Source organism: Bombina bombina, chromosome 2 (genome assembly GCF_027579735.1).
Source record: "Bombina bombina isolate aBomBom1 chromosome 2, aBomBom1.pri, whole genome shotgun sequence".
NCBI lineage: Eukaryota > Metazoa > Chordata > Amphibia > Anura > Bombinatoridae > Bombina > Bombina bombina.
The window spans coordinates 1090019246-1090044930 of NC_069500.1; the positions used below are offsets into that span (position 1 = coordinate 1090019246).

The window sequence follows — 25685 nt, forward strand, 5'->3', positions numbered from 1 at the left end:
TGAATAGAAGACAGGAAAACAAGATTTGTACTCAGGTGTTACACCAATCTTCAACTCTAGCAATTCCTGTTGTTTTCAAGTGCTATTACTTTCCTTTACTGCAGCATTTGACAATTATTGCACCAACATTGAGGCTAGATTAAAAATAAAGTAGAAATAAACCCTACAAATAAACTGAACTCATACAAAACACAAAATTCTGGAGATTTGCCCAGATTTTCGGATCAGACTTATTAACTACAGCAGTACTTGCTGCCTGGATAGGTTCCAAGTCCTATGGGCTAGTAGGTATAGAGAATACATCAACAAAATTAAATGAAAGAAAATATATTTTTTTCAGCACCTGGGCGTAGTTTACATTTTCTTTTGAATAATATATATATATATATATATAGATAGATAGATAGATAGATAGAGAGAGAGAGTGTATAAATATATATACATTATTATTTTTTTTGAATACCCAAAGAATATACATGAAACACAAATACAGTATGATGCTTTCTAAACAGGAATCATTAATCATCTTGTATTTAGGCTGTTAAATGTGCAGCTTTTATAGATACAATGGCCCCAATTTATCAAAGGGCTTGCGGACCTGATCTGACAGTGCGGATCAGGTCCGCAACACCTCGCTAAATGCGGAGAGCAATACACTCTCCGCATTTAACATTGCACCAGCAGCTCACAAGAGCTGCTGGTGCAACGCCGCCCGCCAGCAACGCCACCAGCAGGGGGGTGTCAATCAACCCGATCGTACTCGATTGGGTTGATTTCCGGTGATTCCTGTCAGGTTGCTCAGAGCAGGCGGACAGGTTTATGGAGCAGCGGTCTTTAGACCGCTGCTTCATAAGTTGTGTTTCTGGCGAGTCTGAAGACTCGCCAGAAACACGGCCCTTCAAGCTCCGTACGGAGCTTGATAAATGGGCCTGAAAGTATTTATTCTTGCTTTGCCTCATTCCCTAAGTAGAATACCAACCACTATCCAATTGTTCTTCAGTCCCAAAGGAACTGAATATGTGTGTATCTGCATGTGCAGTTTGGGCTGGTGATGTCATGAGCAAGGTCACAGTTCAAAAGTGGCTGTGCACAATACAAGACCAAATAAGCACTGGCACAGAATAATGAAACGCCACTTATAAGAATCATGAATTTTGTCATTTTAATGTTTCTGTAATTACTGTAGGTAAATAATCTGAGGTGCAAGCAAATGTCACTAAAAACTCTTCAACATGCAAAGTCTCTGTTCAGAAACCATGACACTCTGTGATTGGCCTATTGTATATGCCAGTCACAGAGGGAAAGCATGTTCTTTTTGTCTGAGCAAACTTGGGAAGTGGAGGTCGGAAATGTTGTGTGTCTAAAATACCTTTGCTAAGGTTGTGTTTCCATTGTGTCCATAGACTGTTTAGCAACCATTCATGTGGCATTGGTGCACTGTAGAAATGTCCCTTTACCTTACATGGCAGTATGACAGAGAGAGGAGTAAAACAGAGAGGGAAGTGATCAAACCAAGAGGTAAAGGGAATGAATGAAGCACAAAACAACAGAGGAAGTGGGTACAGAGAGGCAGAAAATTACACGCCGTTTTAAATGAATGGTAAATATAACAACTGTAAGTAATGGTCAGTACACATGTTTATTTCACATGACATCTACTGAACTGCTCAGTGTGGCTTTCCTTTTGTGTATTTTACAATTGACTTTTAAAAAAAAAAAGCATAAACAACTTTAATAAGGAGCATTCCCCTTACGTTTCATTAGATAGATAGTATTTGTCTATAAAGACCATCAATAGTAATGGGTAAAGCTGTCCCAAAGGGTCATCAACAGACCATGATTTGAGAGTATCTGTGCTTGAGCACAGTTGGTCAATCAGTGGCTGCAGCAGTAAGTAACCTGTGCTCTGGATAACAGATACTAAAGACCAGACGTGTGACACTTGAGGTTGTGAACAGATGCTTTAGCAAGATATCTGGGTTACACACTAGCCATCTAAAATCATTCTATAGCAAGATCATAGCAGAAATGAATGGGATTTGACTTTTATTTTCATTAAAATGTTGCCTCATAATAAGAATTAAGTGTAAATACTGCTTTTATGTTTCCTTTTAAGCAGCAGTAATGACTGTATCAGATAAAAAATCTTTACTGCTGTTCTTATAGCTTTGGAGTACAAAGAAGTACCTGCAAAGAAGCAGCGAAAAAAGATTCCAGGAGTTTTATTGTGGCCCACAGAGAGATAACAGAATACAAAAGAGATAATAAGCATGCTTAGTAGGGTAGTAATTAGACTTAAATTACCTGTGCTTAGCAGTAGCAACACTTTCATTATTGTATATTCTTCAAATTTTAGCTGTAAACGGTTAAACTCCAAGCTGATCTGCTGCATACCTTGGCACAACTCATACATGGCAGACTGGCGCATCCTATCTCTAAAAGGAAAAGAAAACATTCACTTAAAATTTTAAAGAGATCAGTTATATATAACTTGTGCAAGTCTTGAACCTTAACACAATTATCATTATCAGATTTAAAGCTATACAATGGTTTTTGTTTTTTAACAGTAAAAGTTCTAAGTGTTCATACTTTATCATTTGCATAGATGTGTTGGATTTATAAACAACTAATTATTATGATTTAGAATGCCTGGGATTTTACTTGAATACTGACACAACAATAAGAAGTAACCCAAAAAATCAAATCCTATTCAAGATCCAAATTAAAGGGACAGTATACTCCACAATTGATATAGTTTAAAAATATAGATAATCCCTTTATTACCCAATCCCCAGTTTTGCATAATCAACACTGTTATATTAATATACTTTTAACCTCTGTGATTACCTTGTATCTAAGCCTCTGCAGACTGCCCACTTATTTCAGTTACTTTGACAAACTTGCATTTTAGCCAATCAGTGCCCTCTCTTAAGTAACTCCCCGGGCGTGAGCACAATGTTATCTATATGGCACACATGAACTAATGTGCTCTAGCTGTGAAAAACTGCCAAATGCATTCAGATAAGAGGCGGCCTTAAGAGACTTAGAAATTAGAGTATGAGCCTGCCTAGGTTTAGCTTTCAATTAAGAATACAAAAAAAACAAATCAAAGCAAATTTGATGATAGAAGTAAAATGGAAAGTTGTGTAAAACTGCATGCCCTATCTGAATCATGAAAGTTTAATTTTGACTAGACTGTCCCTTTAAATGACGACATATGGACACTGGTACAGGCATTTGAGTGACGTAGTATTACAAGCCTCCCAATATTTGTGCCTGGTCCTATCTAGGACTCAGGAGGTTGATGGGGGGCCCTTCCCCTTTTTGTGGGTGTAGCTATGTTGGGAGGGGTGTGATAGTTGGTGGATAGTATCATTTTCTACCTGGCGCAGATATGCTTTGCTACTACAAATTTGGAAGTTTTAACTGATTTAAAAAAAAAAAAATGCTATTACCACATTAAGTAGTAAATTAAACAAAAGAAACAAATCTTAATCCATGCTGTCTGGATTAAATCTAAGAGAGATTAATTAATGGAAAAGAAATTAAAATGCATGGTTAATTCATTTTCATACATAATTATAAATCTTAAAAACTACACATTTTTTGTATGATAAAACCTCTTAAAGGGAAATCAAACCCCCAAAAATGTATTTTGCTATTCAGATAGAGCATACAATTTTAAACAACTTTCAAATGTACTTCTAGTATATATACATATTTTCATTCTCTTTGTATCCTTTGTTGAAGGAACAGTAGTGCACTATTGGGAGCTAGCCAAATACACTGGACGAACCATTGAGGTACATATGTGCAGCCACCAATAACCAGCTAGCTAGCTCCCAGTAGTGCTTTTCTTTTCCTGAGCCTACCAAGAGAATAAAGCAAATTAGATAACAGAAGAAAATCTGAAAGTTGTTTAAAATTGCATGTTCCATCTGAATCACGAAAGCTTCATTTTCCGTTTACAATCCCTTTAACTCAGATTTCTTTGAAATGTTTTCTGGCTTTATAAAGTTAAACTTAGAGGTCAGTCACAATTTTCTAGGAAAACATCAAATGCTTTATCTACAAAAGTCCCCATAGACGTTAATGGTGTTTTTCTGTTGAAAATCATTAGATACATGTTTGTAACGGATTGTGACTGTTATCTCATGTGATATTATATATACTTTACCACTGGTTATAGAAACATTTGATAATATATAATATATAGTATACACAGGCATACCTCATTGTATTGGGCTTCACAGATATTGCTCTTTTTAGAAATAGGTTTGTGGCAACCCTGTGTCCAGCAAGTCTATCAGTGTCATTTTCCAACATACATACACATATAAACACATACATACACATATATACACATATAAACACATACATACACATATATACACATATAAACACATATATACACATACATACACATATATACACATACATACACATATATACACACATAAACACATATATACACATACATACACATATAAACACATTTATACATGTATAAACACATTTATACACATACATACACATATATACACATATAAACACATATATACACATATAAACACATATATACACATACATACACATATAAACACATATATATACACATACATACACATATAAACACATACATACACATATATACACATAAAAAACACATACATACACATATAAACACATATACACACATATATACACACATGAATACACACCTATATATACACATCACCAGCAAAAATAATACAACTTGCTGAAGGCTCAGGTGTTGGTTAGCATTATATAACAATACAGTATTTTTTAATTAAGGTATGTATATTGCTTTTTTTAGTTCATAATGCTATTGCACACTTAATGGAATACAGTATAGTGCAAATAAAACTTTTGCATGCACTTACATTATTGCTATATTTGCTTTATTGCGGTGGTCTGGAACCGAACCCGTAATATCTCAGAGGTACCCCTATATATTTATAAACACACACATAAATACTATTCCTAATACCTTTAAATATATATAATAGCTGAATACTGTTATTAATATAGGGTCATTTGTATATGGTATTGCAGAGTCATTCTAATGAGTAATCTAATATCTCAGATTATAAAATTATAATTATACAGCTATATAAATGTGCTGATAAACTGAAAAAAAAATACATATATATTTAATACATCAATTTGATTTATTTGTGGTTTGCTTCTGTCAGTTTTTTAATATGAAAAACTTGAAGCATAAAATTGAATCTGACCTACTGATATTTACAAAAATAAATAACTTGTCTGGTTTCTGGAACAAGACATGTGCAGTATCTGTTATGAGTTGAAAGCCCCAAGTATGACCACAGACCACATGATTACTTTTATTTAAATACAACTTATTCAGTGTTTGGTCGGGATGTCACTATTGTATATAACAGATATGCTCAGCATTTTCTTTGACCTCAACTACACCAGGCAAAGTCCAATAAAACAGCCCTGTTTGTGTTTACCCAGCTTTACATCTGCAGCAAATAAATGTAATTTTCTCTTGTCTATTTCCTGGAATAAACTGCAGCAGCTATTTCATTGGTTGAATCATGGCATCAAATGAAGATTGGCTTAATTTCAACAGTATATGGTGCACAAGACGGTTTTATTATAGGACAGGTGTGAATTTTTAGACCTATTTATAAAACTCTGACTTCTAGCAAAACAGCAAACACCTTTATTCTATGACCTAGTAATCAGATGCTCTAAATCTGCAGTTGTGTATCCCTATATTTTAAACTCTTGTGTTAAATAACCTTTGGGGATTTTCCCCTATTAGGGTCTGATGATCTAAAGCTCTGGCAAGATTATCTAAGATGCTTTTAAATAATTTTTACTTGACAGCTGTTTTTCTAACTATAAAGGTATTGCATGTGAAGGAGAGACACATCATACATTGTAATACAATGCTCAGAAAAAGCCCCCAAAGGTTTTGCGTAATTACTCTCCATGTCTGTGAGCTTTTTGATAATAAGGCCCATAGGGTGATATGCCCAACCAGACATGGATATGCTTCTTATTGTGTCTAACAGAGTATGGCTAATCCTCTAAAATATATACATATATGTCTTTAAATTTCCCATAACTCACTAAACCCAGACCAGTAAGAAAATGTTAGTGGATGAGTAAGAAATGTGGCTTTTTCTTGTTTGTTTGTTTTTTAACATTGAGTGGACTAGTATTTGTTTTCTTACTATTACAACTTTTTTTCAATGACTAACATTTGATTGGGCCTACCATGTTTAACTGCAGTCTGGCACCCTGGACATCATGAGATATTACTGCTCACAAACATTTGGTGGATCAGCAACTACAGGCAGAAGACATAAGTAGGACATCATCGATAGTGATGTGACTGTACCTTTCCATAACTACTAACCACTGAAGATTCACTATAAGGAACTTCTCTAATGGGACTCACTATATTTTCCTTTTTAAGCGTTCTCAATTTCTTGCACTTTAGTAGTTAGGGGAACAACTGATGCAATTGGGTATCCCATAGTTGAATCCATGAGACCGGTTTAACCTGATTTATTGGGCAGTGATGCTGGCAGATAGTTCTGTTTTAAGAGCACTGATTGCTGTACAACTTGGAAATTTCACCTAAAAAGGAAATCAAGGCACATATTTTACGGCTAAATATGAGGGCTCAGGCTTACCCATAGCTCAATGTGTTACAGTGGATATGGATGGGCCATACATGTATACTGTATTGATGTATAGTTTCCTGAAAGCATATGTCTTGTATACTTTATAGATGCCTATTTTCCTGAAAGCTGCTGAATTAGGCATCCTTGAGTGTTCCTTTCCCACTAGTTTTGTGCAGATTGCATCTGCATCCTTGGTACATTGTTCTCACTTGGGTTTGAGGGTAATCATCCTAAATGACTGACAAGTTTAAAGTCCCCTAGATATAGGATTAATGCTTCATAATAGACAATATGTATTGCTAACTTGATCTGTAATATGGTTGCTGTATATTTCAGTTGTTTACATTAGTTCCATAGTACAACAACTTTCTATTCCTGTCTAATACTGCTTCCCCACTTTTATCAACAACCGCATATATTTTGGGGGAACCAGCTCCTATCTAGTCTACTTCCATTAAAGATATCCTATTATAGGGCTGATGTATAATAGTGTTATTGCCAACCTCATTTTTAAATGTCATAGCACAGGTATAGTACTTCATCTTTGTTAGTTGAATTGATAACAGCGTGAACCTCAGTGCTACAGATCATTTCAAGGCTGCTACTTATATGTGCGACTATGGTAATTGCGAATTATGGCTATTGATCAGTAATGCCTGCCGGATTAGTCATGCTTTAGGAATTGAATAACAGGTTGGTGATACTGTGTCTATATGTAAACAGTCTGATTTTGCTTCACAAATGTGATGCCATTTACACCTTTATATATAATTATTCATACACACAGCTATACAGAGAGAGACTGGGAGAGAGATGACCTTAGTTTTATTCATAATATATATATCAGTAATGCTAGCGATCCATGAATACAACAGTTTTACTAAGCACAGCGTCACATTCACACTAATCTAGCACAAACATTATACCAAAAAGATTATTATGATGATGCTAGTGCAGTGTCTATAGTAAATAAACAAAAGCATTATTATAATCATTTAAATGAATTAATCTTACTATAAAAAATTAATACAACTTAAAAAACAGAAAAATTAAAAAAACTGTCAGATTAAAAAAAATAAAAAGAAGAATAAAAATGTCTCTTCTGCCTGTATTTTCTTTTACTCATGTAAACAAACATTACCAACTCATTGTAGACCTCAATAAGTGCTGAATAGGTGATAACAAATGAAAGCGCATTTCTACATGCAGCTTGTAATGGCAATTTATCCTGCTTACCGTTACTATAGAAATCAGAATACCAAGCAGAATTACAGGATTTATAACTGAAAGGTCACGAAGGGTTAGCTGAAATCTTACTAAATATTATGCAACTCTAATTCTACATTTCATCTACAGCATATAATGGGAACGGTGAAACTGCATCTGCATTTACTGTATCGCTTATTCTCATACAGTACCTTTTGTCTATACTTTTGGTTTCATGATTATTTCATTTTGTCTGGGTTTAAAGGGATGTGAAACCCTATATTTGTCTTTTATGAGTCAGATAGAGCATACAATTTTAAACAACTTTCTAATTTACTTCTAATATCATATTGTCTTCGTTCTCTAGGTATCGCTTGATGAAAAACAGGCACATAATCTCAGGAGCGTGGATGTGTCTGGAGTAGTATATATAAGATAATAGCACTATATAATAGCACTATATAAGATAATAAGATAAAAGTAAATTATGCTCTGAAACACAAAAGTAATTTTACACACATGCACATACACAAGCACATGCATACACACACATGCACATACATACACAAGCGCACGCATACACACGCACGCACGCACATACACAAGCACATGCATACACGCACACGCACATACATATACAAGCGCACGCATATACACACATACATACACAAGCACATGCATACACACACATACATACATACACAAGCACATGCATACACACACACACACACATACACAAGCGCACGCATACACACACACGCACGCACAGACACAAGCGCACGCATACACACACACGCACGCACATACATAAGCGCACACACATACATACACAAGCGCACACATACACACGCACATACATACACAAGCGCACGCACACATACATACATACACAAGCGCACACACACGCACATACATACACAAGCGCACGCATACACACACGCACATACATAAGTGCACGCATACACACATACTTACACAAGCACATGCATACACAAACACACACACATACACAAGCACATGCATACACACACACACATATATACACAAGCACATGCATACACACATACATACACAAGCGCACGCATACACACACACATGCCCATACACAAGCACATGCATACACAGACACATGCACATACACAAGCACATGCATACACACACACATGCCCATACACAAGCGCACGCATACACACATGCACATACACAATCACATGCATACACATATGCACATGCATACACATATGCACATGCACAAGCACATGCATACACACACACACATACATAGACAAGCACATGCACACATACACACACACACACGCACATACATACACAAGCACATGCATACACACAAACACACATGCACATACATACACAAGCACACGCATGCAAACATACACAAGCACACGCATGCACACATACACAAGCACATGCATACACACATACACACACGCACATACATACACAAGCGCACGCATACACACATACACACGCACGCACATACACAAGCACATGCATACACACATGCACACACGCACATACACAAGCACATGCACACATACATGCACACACACGCACATACACAAGCACATGCACACACGCACATACACAAGCACATGCACACACACATGCACACACACGCACATACACAAGCACATGCATACACACATGTACATACATACACAAGCGCAGGCATACACAGAAACGCACGCACGCACATACACAAGCGCACCCATACACACGCTCATACACAAGCACATGCATACACACATACACACACACATACATACACAAGTGCACGCATACACACACATGCTCATACACAAGCACATGCATACACACATACACACGCACATACATACACAAGCGCACGCATACACACACACGCTCATACACAAGCACATGCATACACACATACACACACATACATACATACACAAGCGCACGCATGCACATACATACACAAGTGCACACATACACACATACACACACGCACATACATACACAATAACATGCATACACACACGCACATACATACACAAGCGCACACATACGCACGTACACACATACACAAGCGCACGCATACACACACACGCTCATACACAAGCACATGCATACACACATGCACACACACACGCACATACACTAGCGCACGCATACACACACACGCACATACACAAGCGCACACATACATACACGCATGCACATACACAAGCGCATGCATACACACATACACACACATGCTCATACACAAGCAAATGCATACACACATACACACATGCACATACATACACAAGCGCACGCATACACACATACACAGCACGCACATACACAAGCACATGCATACACACACGCACATACACAAGCGTACGCATACACACATACACACACAAGCGCACGCATACACACATACACATGCACACATACGAGCGCACACATACACACATAGACACACGCATGCACATACACAAACAAACGCATACATGCACGCACACACATACACACTCATGCACGCATACACACACAAGCGCACGCATACACATACACACACATGCACATACACAAGTGCACGCATACACACATACACATGCACACACACAAGCGCACGCATACACACATACACACATGCATATACACAAGCGCATGCATGCACACATACAGAAATGAACGCATACATGCAAATACATACACACATGCACGCACATACACAAAAACGCACGCATACATGCACTCACATACACAAGTACACGCATACACACATACACACACACAAGCGCACGCATACACACACATACACAAGGGCATGCATACACACACATACAGAAACGCACGCATACATGCACATACAGAAGTTCAGACATACATACATACATGCACACGCACAAGCGCACGTATACTCACGCACATACACAAACGCATGCATACATGCACGCACATACACAAGTGCACGCATACACACATACACACACACTCACGCACACGCATACACACACACAGACATAAGCGCACGCATACACACATACACGCACACATACAAATGCATGTATACACACATACACACACTCACAGACACACATGCACATACACAAGCGCACACATACACAAGCGCATGCACATACACAAGCGCACACATACACACACACACACACGCACATACACAAGCGCATGCATACACACACGTGTACACACACGCACATACACAAGCGCACACATATACACACGTATACACGCACATACACAAGCACATGCACACACACATGCACACACACGCACATACACAAGCACATGCATACACACATGTACATACATACACAAGCGCAGGCATACACAGAAACGCACGCACGCACATACACAAGCGCACCCATACACACGCTCATACACAAGCACATGCATACACACATACACACACACATACATACACAAGTGCACGCATACACACACATGCTCATACACAAGCACATGCATACACACATACACACGCACATACATACACAAGCGCACGCATACACACACACGCTCATACACAAGCACATGCATACACACATACACACACATACATACATACACAAGCGCACGCATGCACATACATACACAAGTGCACACATACACACATACACACACGCACATACATACACAATAACATGCATACACACACGCACATACATACACAAGCGCACACATACGCACGTACACACATACACAAGCGCACGCATACACACACACGCTCATACACAAGCACATGCATACACACATGCACACACACACGCACATACACTAGCGCACGCATACACACACACGCACATACACAAGCGCACACATACATACACGCATGCACATACACAAGCGCATGCATACACACATACACACACATGCTCATACACAAGCAAATGCATACACACATACACACATGCACATACATAAACAAGCGCACGCATACACACATACACAGCACGCACATACACAAGCACATGCATACACACATACACACACACACGCACATACACAAGCGTACGCATACACACATACACACACAAGCGCACGCATACACACATACACATGCACACATACGAGCGCACACATACACGCATGCACATACACAAACGCATACATGCACGCACACATACACATACACGCATACACACTCATGCACGCATACACACACAAGCGCACGCATACACATACACACACATACACAAGTGCACGCATACACACATACACATGCACACACACAAGCGCACGCATACACACATACACACATGCATATACACAAGCGCATGCATGCACACATACAGAAATGAACGCATACATGCAAATACATACACACATGCACGCACATACACAAAAACGCACGCATACATGCACTCACATACACAAGTACACACATACACACATACACACACAAGCGCACGCATACACACACATACACAAGGGCATGCATACACACACATACAGAAACGCACGCATACATGCACATACAGAAGTTCAGACATACATACATGCACACGCACAAGCGCACGTATACTCACGCACATACACAAACGCATGCATACATGCACGCACATACACAAGTGCACGCATACACACATACACACACACTCACGCACACGCATACACACACACAGACATAAGCGCACGCATACACACATACACGCACACATACAAATGCATGTATACACACATACACACACTCACAGACACACATGCACATACACAAGCGCACACATACACACACACATACACAAGCGCATGCACATACACAAGCGCACACATACACACACACACACGCACATACACAAGCGCATGCATACACACACGTGTACACACACGCACATAAACAAGCGCACACATATACACACGTATGCACGCACATACACAAGCGCATGCATACACACATACACGCATGCACATACACAAGCGCACGCATACACACATACACAAGTGCACACATACACACACGCATGCACATACAGAAGCACACACATACACACATACACAAACACAAGCACACGCATACACACACACACATACACAAGCGCACACATACACACACGCACATACATACACAAGCACACACATGCACATACACAAGCGCACGCATACACACATGCACACACATACACAAGCGCACACATACACACACACTCACACAAACTCACACGCACGCACGCACATTCACAAGTGCACGCATACACACATACACACACACTCACACACATGCACGCACATACACAAGCGCACGCATACACACACACACTCACACATACGTACGCACACACACAAGCGCACGCATGCACACACACACACACCTATACAATCATGACTGGAAATTACATAATGTAAACTAGTCTTGGACTAGCCAAATAAAAAAAAAACAAAAAAAAAAACAACTTCCCACATTGGACTAGTCTGGTCACAACTTTAAGATGAAGAAAATGTTTAACTGATTTGAAATGTTTTTAAGCAAAGCTGTCACATCGTTGATGCACCGTTTCAGGGGCCATGAGCAGAATACCTTTCACATACGATAAAAAAACAATCCTGTTTTCACAGAGTTTTGAAAGCTATATCTGTTCCTGATACACCATCCCTGCATTTTTTACCATCTGTTGCTGGATTGTTTCTCACTGAAAATGTTGCCATACACATCAAGAAAACATCAAGGGTTAGATTACAAGTAGAGCGCAAATTTATTGCGCACCCATAAACGGGCTAATTCGTCGGTTTACGGGCGCACAATAAATAACCAGACATTACAAGTGGCTGGTTATTGCTACCATGAGCTCATGCTAGCAATAAGTGCTCTAAAAATTAACCAGAGGTCAGACCTGGTAATTTTTAAAAATATCCCCCAAACTTAAGTGTGAGATTCCCTAATAAAATAAAATCAAAATCTTTAATTTTTTTTAAAATAAACTGGACAAAGCAGTTTTTAGGCGTTAAAGTGTGCGGATGTGGGGTGTTTTTAAAAAAAAAAAAAAAAAAAAAAAAAGGCACTGAAAAGTATCTTTAATTTGCGGTATATGAGGACTGTGTTATCACTCAAAATATATATTTTGGGGGAAACCAGACGTGATGGGGGAAACCAGACGTGGACTCCTTGCCCAGTGTGCTTAGAGGAATGTGGCTGCACCTCACTGACGAGGCCCATAGGAGGCCGAAACGATCGTCTGGGGTTGTCATGTTCCTTGTTCAGAGGAGAATTGCCTGGTATTTCGGGGCTGGACTGACCTTACTTGGCGGGATCAGACTGATATACTTCAGGAAAGTTTTCTTCTGTGAAAAGCACACTGGTCTAAAAGAGGCTGCTTCCGGGTGGTAAATCGCCATAGAACAAGCCACTGAGCTGTTGTTCGTTCCTGGTAGAGCGCTTCTCTCTTTGTATGCAAATTATTATGACCCTGGGGAAGTCTCCCTATGGGTGATGGGGGAAACCAGACGTGGACTCCTTGCCCAGTGTGCTTAGAGGAATGTGGCTGCACCTCACTGACGAGGCCCATAGGAGGCCGAAACGATCGTCTGGGGTTGTCATGTTCCTTGTTCAGAGGAGAATTGCCTGGTATTTCGGGGCTGGACTGACCTTACTTGGCGGGATGAGACTGATATACTTCAGGAAAGTTTTCTTCTGTGAAAAGCACACTGGTCTAAAAGAGGCTGCTTCCGGGTGGTAAATCGCCATAGAACAAGCCACTGAGCTGTTGTTCGTTCCTGGTAGAGCGCTTCTCTCTTTGTATGCAAATTATTATGACCCTGGGGAAGTCTCCCTATGGGTGATGGGGGAAACCAGACGTGGACTCCTTGCCCAGTGTGCTTAGAGGAATGTGGCTGCACCTCACTGACGAGGCCCATAGGAGGCCGAAACGATCGTCTGGGGTTGTCATGTTCCTTGTTCAGAGGAGAATTGCCTGGTATTTCGGGGCTGGACTGACCTTACTTGGCGGGATCAGACTGATATACTTCAGGAAAGTTTTCTTCTGTGAAAAGCACACTGGTCTAAAAGAGGCTGCTTCCGGGTGGTAAATCGCCATAGAACAAGCCACTGAGCTGTTGTTCGTTCCTGGTAGAGCGCTTCTCTCTTTGTATGCAAATTATTATGACCCTGGGGAAGTCTCCCTATGGGTGATGGGGGAAACCAGACGTGGACTCCTTGCCCAGTGTGCTTAGAGGAATGTGGCTGCACCTCACTGACGAGGCCCATAGGAGGCCGAAACGATCGTCTGGGGTTGTCATGTTCCTTGTTCAGAGGAGAATTGCCTGGTATTTCGGGGCTGGACTGACCTTACTTGGCGGGATCAGACTGATATACTTCAGGAAAGTTTTCTTCTGTGAAAAGCACACTGGTCTAAAAGAGGCTGCTTCCGGGTGGTAAATCGCCATAGAACAAGCCACTGAGCTGTTGTTCGTTCCTGGTAGAGCGCTTCTCTCTTTGTATGCAAATTATTATGACCCTGGGGAAGTCTCCCTATGGGTGATGGGGGAAACCAGACGTGGACTCCTTGCCCAGTGTGCTTAGAGGAATGTGGCTGCACCTCACTGACGAGGCCCATAGGAGGCCGAAACGATCGTCTGGGGTTGTCATGTTCCTTGTTCAGAGGAGAATTGCCTGGTATTTCGGGGCTGGACTGACCTTACTTGGCGGGATCAGACTGATATACTTCAGGAAAGTTTTCTTCTGTGAAAAGCACACTGGTCTAAAAGAGGCTGCTTCCGGGTGGTAAATCGCCATAGAACAAGCCACTGAGCTGTTGTTCGTTCCTGGTAGAGCGCTTCTCTCTTTGTATGCAAATTAATATGTGTATATACATATATTAACACATAAATATATATCAGCTAGATTACGAGTTTTGAATGATATAGGCAAATTAATGAGCGCCACAAAAGCGGCGTTAATTCACCTCCCTATAGCGCTGGTATTACAGGTTTTAAAAAATCAGGTTTTTGCGGGCGATATGGTGGCGTTGAGCTCCATACCGCACCGAAATACATGCTCGTGCACGATTTCCCCATAGACATCAATGGGGAGAACCGGCAAAAAAAGTCTAACACCTGCGATCGCAGAATGAAAAGCAGCCCCATTGATTTCTATAGGGAAAGAAAAAGTTATGTTAAACACCCTAACATAAAAACCACATCTAAACACCCCTAATTTGCCGCCCCTAACATTGCTGCAAGCTACATAATGTTATTAACCCCTAATCTGCTGCCCCTAACATCGCCCCCACCTTCATTACAGTTATTAACCCCTAATCTTCCGCCCCCCAATGTTGCAGCCACTATACTAAAGTTATTAACCCCTAAACCTCTGGCCTCCCACACAGGGCCGCCATCAGGGGGTGACAGGGAAAGAACTAAAAAAAATTTTTTTTTTAATTTTTGGCAGCCACCAGTGGGTACTAAAGCAGAGTGTTAATTGAGCATGGGAAATGTTATTACAAGGAGTAAAGTATTTGATAAGGATTTCAGAGTGTGCACTAAACCACTATGCACAGTGTGAGACAGACTTGGCACTTGGTTTGTCTTTGTGTATTTTCTTTGGATGCCTCTGTGAGGGTGGGTGTGTATGTCTGTGTTTTCTGTGGATGTCTCTGTGAGTGTGTGTGTGTGTATGTGTGTGTGTGTATGTATGTGTTTTCTGTGGATTTCTCTGTGAGGGTGTGTGTTTTCTGTAGGTGTCTCTGTGAGGGTGTGTGTATGTCTTTGTGTGTTTTCTGTGGATGTCTCAGTGAGGGTGTGTGTATGCATGTCTTTCTGTGTTTTATGTGGTTGTCTTACTGTGTGTGTATGTCTTTGTGTGTCTTCTGTGGGTGTATCTGGGTGTGTGTGTGTGTGTGTATGTCTTTGTGTGTTTTCTGAGGCTGTCTCTGTCGGTGTTTCCTTGGGTGTATGTACAAGTTTGAGTTTGTGTGTGTGTCCATGGGCTGTTCCTTTTTTAGGACATTTTGACCTTACTACTGATTATTAACATCTTTCTACAGACTTTGAGACTAACGAGACCTTTCCGGAAGTCACCAATCCACCATTTAACCTTTAAAATTATTGTTTAGGCAGTTCAGGGCCCTTCCTTTCAGCCACTGCATGCTGTTATCATTTAGTTGGCATCTTCCTTTACAAAAAGATAATGAGAACACCATATTTTGTTTTCTAAATCTCCTTTTTTTTTTTTTTACAAAACTGTAGTTTACCTCATTACTTGTCAGGTCAATGTAAACAAGTGCTGAGTGTCTGTGTCTGAGTGTGTTTCTTTGCGTGTCTGCTAGAGTGTCTATATGTGAATCCTTATGTGTAAGTGTGTGAGTGTATGTTACTACCCTTACAACATTTACAAGTTTAAAAAGACACTTAAGAATAAAGTGCATATACGTTTTAGTCACTTGGTCAAAAATTGCACATGTCAAAGGAGGGGGAAGGGGCCTGATCAATGGTTAAGTCAGGGGCCCCAACATTTCTAGTGGCGGCCCTGCTTCCCACATCACTAACACTACATAAATATATTAACCCCTAAACCTAACCCTAACGTAACCATAATCCTAAAAATAACCATAACACCCCTTAATTTAAATATAATTAAAATAAATCTAAATTAAACTTACAATTATTACCTAAATAATTCCTATTTAAAACTAAATACAAACTTACCTGTAAAAAAATACTAAGCTACCTACAAAATAACTAATAGTTACATTGTTGTTATCTTAGGTTTTATTTTTATTTCACAGGTAAGTTTGTATTTATTTTAACTAGGTAGACTAGTTAGTAAATAGTTATTAACTATTTACTAACTACCTAGTTAAAATAAATACAAATTTACCTGTAAAATAAAACCTAACCTGCCTTACAATAAAACCTAACATTACAATAAAATTAATTAAATACAATTATCTAAATTACAAAAAAAAATAAACACTAAATTACACAAAATAAAAAACGAAATTATCAAAAATAAAAACGAATTACACCTAATCTAATAGCCCTATCAAAATAAAAAAAGCCCACCCAAAATAAAAAAAAACCCTAGCCTACACTAAACTGCCAATGGCCCTTAAAAGGGCCTTTTGCTGGGCATTGCCCCAACAAATTCAGCTCTTTTACCTGTAATAAAAAATACAAATAACCCCCCAACAGTAAAACCCACCACCCACACAACCAAACCCCACAAATAAATCTAGATAAACCTAAGCTAAACATTGCCCTGAAAAGGCATTACTCTTAAAAGGGCATTTAGCTCTTTTACTGCCCAAACCCTAAGCTAAAAATAAAACCCAATCAATAAACCCTTAAAAAACCTAACACTAACCCCCGGCGATCCACTTACAATTGTCGAAGACCGGAAATCCATCCTCATCCAGGCGGCAGAAGTCTTCATCCAAGCGGGCCGAAGTCTTCGTCCAAGCGGGCAGAAGTCTTCATCCAGACGGCATCTTCTATATTTATCCATCCATCGCGGAGCGGGTTTATCTTCAAGACATCTGGCGCGGAGCAACCTCTTCTTCCGATGGTCAATGTAGAATGAAGTTTCCCTTTAAGGTACGTCTTCCAAGATGGCGTCCCTTACATTCCGATTGGCTGATAGAATTCTATCAGCCAATAGGAATTTAAGAGGAAAAAATCCTATTGGCTGTTGCAATGAGCCAATGGAATTGAGCTTTCATCCTATTGGCTGATCCAATCAGCCAATAGAATGCGAGCTCAATCCTATTGGCTGATAAATTTATTTTAGTGTTTGCGAAGCGGGAGGGCCTCAGTTTAGGGGTTAATAGGTGGTTTATGGGTACTTTTTAACACTTTAGTTATGAGTTTTTTTTTTTTTTTTTTAAAGCTTTATTAAGCATAAATCAGTACAAAGAAAATGCAAGTAAAACAATCAGCATAAAAACAGACTTTGAACAATTTTTCAAGTGTAAAATACGAGGGTATTCATAATGCAAAACTGACACAGAATTTTGACATAGGAATAATTACCAACCAATAGGTTACTCTCATTCTTACATCTGAGTTGAAGAGAAATATCTCAAGAGATACGGTGGTGTCCTTTAGATTGTATTCAAAAATGAAGTTTAGTTTATCAAAATTAATTAATTGTGGGACATCACAAGAGTCTTTGGCCATGTCTGTTCCCATTGTCTCATCTATCGTTGAGTCCTAATGTGAAAACAGATAGTCCCTAACAAGGTTACTAAGTAGGGACATCAGGTTCGAATTAACAGCAAAAATTAGGAGAGAAAAAAAAAACAGACAGTAGGATATAGAAAGGAAGAAGAAAAAAAAAAAAAAAAAGGGAGGGGGAGGAAAGGAGAAAGGGAAATGGAGAAGATTCTCGGAGGGGTAATGGATCCACCATAGGAACAAAAGGACAATAATAAGCATTTGGGCGTCTAAGGAGGTTTAAGAACCCACCTACTCCAGATCGTCCAATACTTGTCGATACGGTCAGTCGTGTTATAAAAACCTCTCTCCATCGACGCTAAATAGTCTATGAGTTCAGTAATCTGAGCTAAAGTTGGAGCTTCAAGTTTTTTCCATGACCTGGCTATACACATCTTGGTTGCAATAAAAATTGCAACTCCAAGGATTTGTTGGGGTTTTTGTAGTTCCCTAAGACCGATATGTAGAAGGGCTAATGCTGGGGATTTAGGTAGCGTGATACCCAAGTCAGAGAGCAATAAAAAAATCTCCCTCCACAGGGGGGCAATTTTTGGGCAAGACCACCAGATATGTAGATCTGTGCCCTGTTGGCCACATTCCCTCCAGCATTGCGGGGAGGCTGTAGGATATATCTTAGACAACTTATAGGGGGTTAGATACCACTTTAAGAGGACCTTGAAATAAATTTCAAGGAAAGTTATGCAATGTATAGCTGATTTAGTAATCATTGTCGCATGTTCCACTTCCATCGAGGTAATTTGAACGTCTATTTCGCGTCCCCACGCCTTGATCTGCCAAGGTATGATTTCGCTGTAGTCACTGAGAAGTAGCAGATGATGATTTGTAAGTGATTTTATAGGCTTAGTCCCTGCTTGCCATCTTTTCTCCCAAGTAGTACTTTCTCTCAACTGTGTCTTGGGGAAACCCCAAGCCTGGCAATATTCTAACAGTCTATAACTTTCAAACATTAACCATCTCGGAGCCTCTTTCACCTGCGCGACTATTTGTTTAGTTGTTGATAGCCTCTTCTGGGTGTAGAGGTCCCCAACACAGATAAAATTCCATGATAGCCAGTCCTGTCTATGTATATCTGGGAGACCCATCATCAGTCCCTGGACACTATGAATAGGTGAGGGATGGGGTGCCAGTCCTTTTTGATGTCTAAGTCTATGCCATGTCCGGCAATTGTCTAAGATTATTTTATTCGTAAGCGCTGCATCAAGGAGCCTATGCTTAGGAATCCATATTAGATCTTTTAGAAGGAATTTTCTAGGGATAACCTCAGTCTTGAGCAAAAACCATGCCGGTTTCTCTTTCTCAGTGCTCCAGGCTGCAATGTGAGTTAACCTGGCTGCGTCATGGTATAGATATATATTGGGAAAAGCTATGCCTCCTTTGTTTATCGGTAGTTGGAGAATACGGCTCGCCACCCTCGGAATCTTTCCTCTCCAGACATAGTTAATGAATATGGACTGAATCTGAGATAGATAGATTTTTGGTATCGTGTAGGGTATGCACCTAAATAGGTACAAGATTTTTGGAAGTATAGCCATTTTAAGAGTAGAGATACGTCCCATCCAAGAGATTTCTCTATAATCCCACCTCTGTAAAAGGCTTTTAATTTCTGCAATCAATGGCTCAAAATTGTATTTAATAACCTTATTTATATCAGGGCCAAGAAATACACCCAGGTGTTTAATAAGATCTGTGTGCCAGGTAAAAGAGAAGCGGGTCTTAAGTGTGGCGAGGAGCCCGGAATCAAGATTAATTGCTAGGGCTTCCGTTTTAAGAATGTTTACTTTGTAGAGACTGAGAACCCCATAGGATTCTAAGGTCCTAAAAATTTCCGGAATTGAAGAACTCGGGTTAGTTAACAAGATGGTCAGATCGTCAGCAAAAAGGGCGATTTTCTCTGTTCGCTCACCTATCTTGACTCCCTCTATGCCTTGAGAATGCCTGATCTCTTGGGCTAGAGGTTCCATAACCATAGCAAAAATCAGAGGCGAAAGAGGGCAGCCTTGCCTGGTCCCATTAGTAATGGGAAAGGCTCTAGATCTAAAACCTACGCCTCTGACCGTTGCAAATGGTGCAGTATATAATGCCTGAACCATGCCAATGAATTGTGGAGGAAAGCCAAAAGATTTAAGTACCTGCCAGATATAGTCCCATCGGACCCTGTCAAATGCCTTTTCCGCATCTAGGGACAGGGCCACGATGGGAACTTCCTGGTGGACTGACTCAGAGAACACCTGTAAAAGTTTACGAGTATTGTCAGGACCTTGCCTGCCAGATGTAAAGCCAACTTGGTCTATTTGTATGATATCCGGGAGTAGATGAACAATCCTATTGGCTAAGAGCTTAGAGTACATCTTGACGTCTAAATTTATCAGTGAGATAGGTCTATAATTGGCACAGTAGAGGGGATCCTTTCCTGGTTTGGGAATCGCGATAATAGATGCTTCCAAGAACTCTCTTGAAAAACTTCCTGCCTCGGCCACCTCATTAAAGAAGGGGCAGAGGAGGGATGATAGGTGTTGTTTAAACATTTTATAAAAAGAGCCCGTGAAACCGTCAGGTCCTGGAGACTTATTCGGTTTAAGTTGGACAATAACATTATAAATTTCTTTAATAGAGAATGGATGTAAGAGTGAGTTCCTTGCATCTTCTGTGAGTGTAGGAAGCTTGAGGGGGTCTAAAAACTCCTGTATCCTGTCGATAGAGGGGGTATCGAGGTTTTCTGCTTCCGATAGATTGTAGAGTTGATAGTAATAATCAGCGAAAGCATTTCCGATATCCTCGGGAGCTAGAATTCTAGATCCATTGATCTCTAAAGCTTGAACCCTAGAGTGGGCAGATCTAAAAACATAATACTCAAATGGTTTGGTTTCAGTGCCAGGGCTAATAGCCTTCCAACAATTAAACCCCAGGCTATATGCACCTTCTACTCCGGCAAGAGGACCAAAACATAGAATTCAAGTCTATCTATCTATAATCTAACGAGTGAGACATTGAAAACATTCCGTAATCAAACAAACCTGGGGTCAACTTATAAGTGCTATAAAGCATTCAATGTGCATCTTAACCATAAATAGATAGAGCGAGTGGCTCAAGACTGGGCTTTGTGATATAAATAAGAATATGAAGGCAAATCTATAAATTCCCAGTGAAGGGTGAATATCTATCATAATATTAAGTTACAAAGAATTAAAACATTGCATAATCAAACAGTCCTGAGACCAACTTATAAGTGCTATAAAAACATTCAATGTGCACCTTAACCATAAATAGATAAAGCAAGTGGCTCAAAGCTGAGCTTTGTGATATAAGTGAAAATATAAAGGCAAATCTATAAATTCCCGGTGAAGGGTGAATATCTATCTTAATATTTAAGTTACAAAAACTTCACATTGGCTATTCTAAACTAATCTAGTGTGGTAAGTGTTAAAAAGAAAAATGGGTATCTAGATAGTACATAATCTCGGTGGCATCTAGCTATTGGATCCGCCTCGGAGCCAGACACAGCAACATCGCATATAAGGCATAACAAGCCAGAGGGGCTATATATAAGCCATATGTTGCTGTATCTGTATCCAAAAGCAAGGCCAAAACCTCAACTATCCAAAAATTTCTAGACAGAAAATGATAACTGTGTCAATGAGACATATGGATTGCACTTTGAGAAAATCTGAGAAATTTGAACAATTTGGTAAACTAAAAACTAACAATAAACAAACATGTCTCAAGACTCACACAATGGATCCCCAATTGGTTATTTTTAGAGCCAGAATTCTAAATCCTCTCTCGAGGGAATTATGGTCACCTTAATAAGGACCCAGTTGACATATGCTATGGAAACTGGCAAAGAAAACAAGTCCTAGGTACGTCCATTGTGAGTCAGCAATATTATATAAGAAAGACGTATAGTAAACTTATTGCGAGAACAAATTTGAAAACAATACATTGTAACACTTTACAAAGAACTGTGTATAAAAAGTGAAAAAATTATAAACAGTGAACCAAGAAAATACACTCTTCCCCAAAATCTCCCACAACATAGGTGAGCACTATGCAAAAATGGTCCTGTATCAGGTGTCACAGGATATCCTCTGTACACCATCCCCTCTAGCAAGGGGACCGAAACATAAATTTTAAGACTTTCTGTCTAAAATCTAACAAGTGAAACATTTAAAATGTTACCTAAACAAGTCTAAAACCAACTTATATGTGCTATATAGGCATTTAGTGTATACATTAATCATAAATAAATAAAAAGAGTAACTCAGAACCGGGACTTTATAGCATAAGTGAAAATATGTAGGCTAAACTATAAGTTCCCGGTAAGGAGCAAATATCTATATTAATACTTAGATTTCAGAGGCTTCGCATTGGATATTCTAGAATAATCTAGTAGAAAAAATAGGTATCTACATAGTGCATAGTCTCAGCAGCATCTAGCTATTGGGTCCACCCCGGAGCCAGACACAATAACAGTCTATAGTCAACTCACATATGAGGTATAACAAGCCAGAAGGGCTAAGTATTAGGCCACATGTTACTATATCTGGATCCAAAAGCAGAGCCAAGACCACAGCTATCCAAAAATTATAATTTAAAAAAAAAAAAAAAAAAGTAACTGTGACAGTGGGGCATATAGATCACAATTTGAAAGGATCTAAAAAATTTAAACACCTTAAGTGAACAACAAAAAACTAACAACAAACTGACATATCTCAGGACTCACACACAATGGGTCTCCAATGGGTTGCTTTCAGAGCCAGGGCTTTACCTCCTTTCTCGAGGAAGTTGTAGCCACCTTAGTAAGAACCCAATTGGAGTTTATTGCAAGAACTAGCAGGGAAAGCAAATCCTAGATTCATCCATTATGAGTTGAAAGTATTATACAAAAAAAACATATGATATACTTATTGCATAAACAAATTTAAGAACAATACATTATAACCCTCTACAAAAAAAAAAAAAAAAAAACGCAGCAAGGAGTTACATTCTTTCCCAAGGTCTCCCACAGCATAAGTAGACAGTGTACAAGAATGGTTTTGCAGCCGGTGTCGCAAAATAACTTCATGGGAAACAGTTACTAAAAAAAATCGTCACTGAAATAGTCCTGGAAGAAGGAAAACATACACAGCAAAGTGCAAAAGTTAAAATAGATACTTATCAGGTTATCCTGGAGAGGAGTCCCTGAGAGCTAAATTCCTTTTACTGGACTGGGGACGTTGAGGGAGGGGATTCCATTGGTCAGCTGTAGGCCTTCTCTGTGGGGGCCTTGGAGGAGAGTGGGCAGCATGATTATCTGCTTGATCCCATTGTTTCAAAAGATCTTCACCTATCGCTGGGGAATCCACTGTAACCAGAGATCCCTCTCGGTGGATGATGAGTTTAGTTGGATAGCCCCATCTGTACTTTAAGCCTCTTGAGCGAAGGGATTGGGTAAGCTGGCGAAAGGTGCTCCTTTTCTGAAGGGTGAACTGTGATAAGTCTGGGAATACTTGTATCTGTCTCAGATGCTCAGGAAGTTGAGGTTTGGAAAAGGCTGCCCTCATGAGTTGCTCTTTATAAGTAAAGAAGGGAAACCTTGCAATTACATCTCTAGGCTTATCTTTGGGAGCATTTCTGCCCCTGGGAATCCTATGGACTCTGTCGATTAGCATATCATTTGGATCTGAGGGGAGTGCTAATGAGACACAAATTTTTTTAACAAATGTCTCTAAGTCAGGCTGCAGAGTCTCCTCAGTAATGCCTCTAAATCTGACATTGTTGCGGCGCGACCTATCCTCTAGGTCCGCCACCTTCTGTTCCATTTCTGAGACACAATCTGCAAGGTTTTGAGAGTGGGCAATTATATTCTGCTGTTCAATCGCCAAGTCCTCCTGCTTGCGCTCAAGTACTTCAGTCCTCTCTCTCATTTCTGCAAGATCTTTTTTGAGGTCTGCAACTGCGGATTTAATGGTAGATGTCAAGTTATCCTGTAGGTCATTTAACCTCTTGGATAGTGTATCCACTATATCTGACCTGGTTATAAGTTCCATTTCTTCCTCCTGTTGTTGGGATATGGAGGAGTTAGTACTATCAGAACTCTCTTGGCATGAGTGAGGTGATACAGAGCCCCTAGTAGCAGTTGAGTCCTTAGGTTTGAAATGATCAGCAACAGAGTTTTTAGATCTAGTTGATGTCTTATTTTTGTTTTTTTGGACCTGAGACATTGCTGGCAGGGTTAGCTAATCTTTGTATTTACCCAAGGGAGGCAGCGGGGATAGGGGTAATTAGAGGTATAAGCTTGGTTACTGGATCTCAGCTTGTAATTCAGTATAAGCAGCTAGCACAGGGAGGGCATCTGGCCACTAACCCCCCTATCCCTGCATTTTATTGGTAGATAACATATAAAGTCTTAGTGGAGGTAGCTGTAGTAAAAATTGCAGAGATTAGAGAGATAAGTATACAAATATTGTAGTCAGCTCTTCAGGGCCTTTATATTAGAACTGTAAGAGATTTAACTAGGCCTACATGCAGGGAGAGAAAAAAAATGGAAACAGGCAATAGTGTTGTTTCTCTTTCCACACCGTTATAAAGTTCAGACCCACACTGAAATAAAATAGCGCACCACACTCTATGTCACTTAAACTGTGTGAGTGACCTCCA

The 25685-nt window shown here is 39.7% G+C and overlaps 1 protein-coding gene across 3 annotated transcripts in view; it reads right to left on the reverse strand.

Moving 5' to 3' along the window:
* The window catches only part of NR3C2 (nuclear receptor subfamily 3 group C member 2), an 869318-nt gene that overhangs the window by 74894 nt on the left and 768739 nt on the right, over positions 1 to 25685 (reverse strand). For all 3 annotated transcript variants that reach the window (XM_053703728.1, XM_053703726.1, XM_053703727.1), the window contains exon 7: positions 2305 to 2435. In XM_053703728.1, the coding sequence (XP_053559703.1) occupies positions 2305 to 2435 (131 nt within the window). The remainder of the gene's footprint in view (positions 1 to 2304; positions 2436 to 25685) is intronic.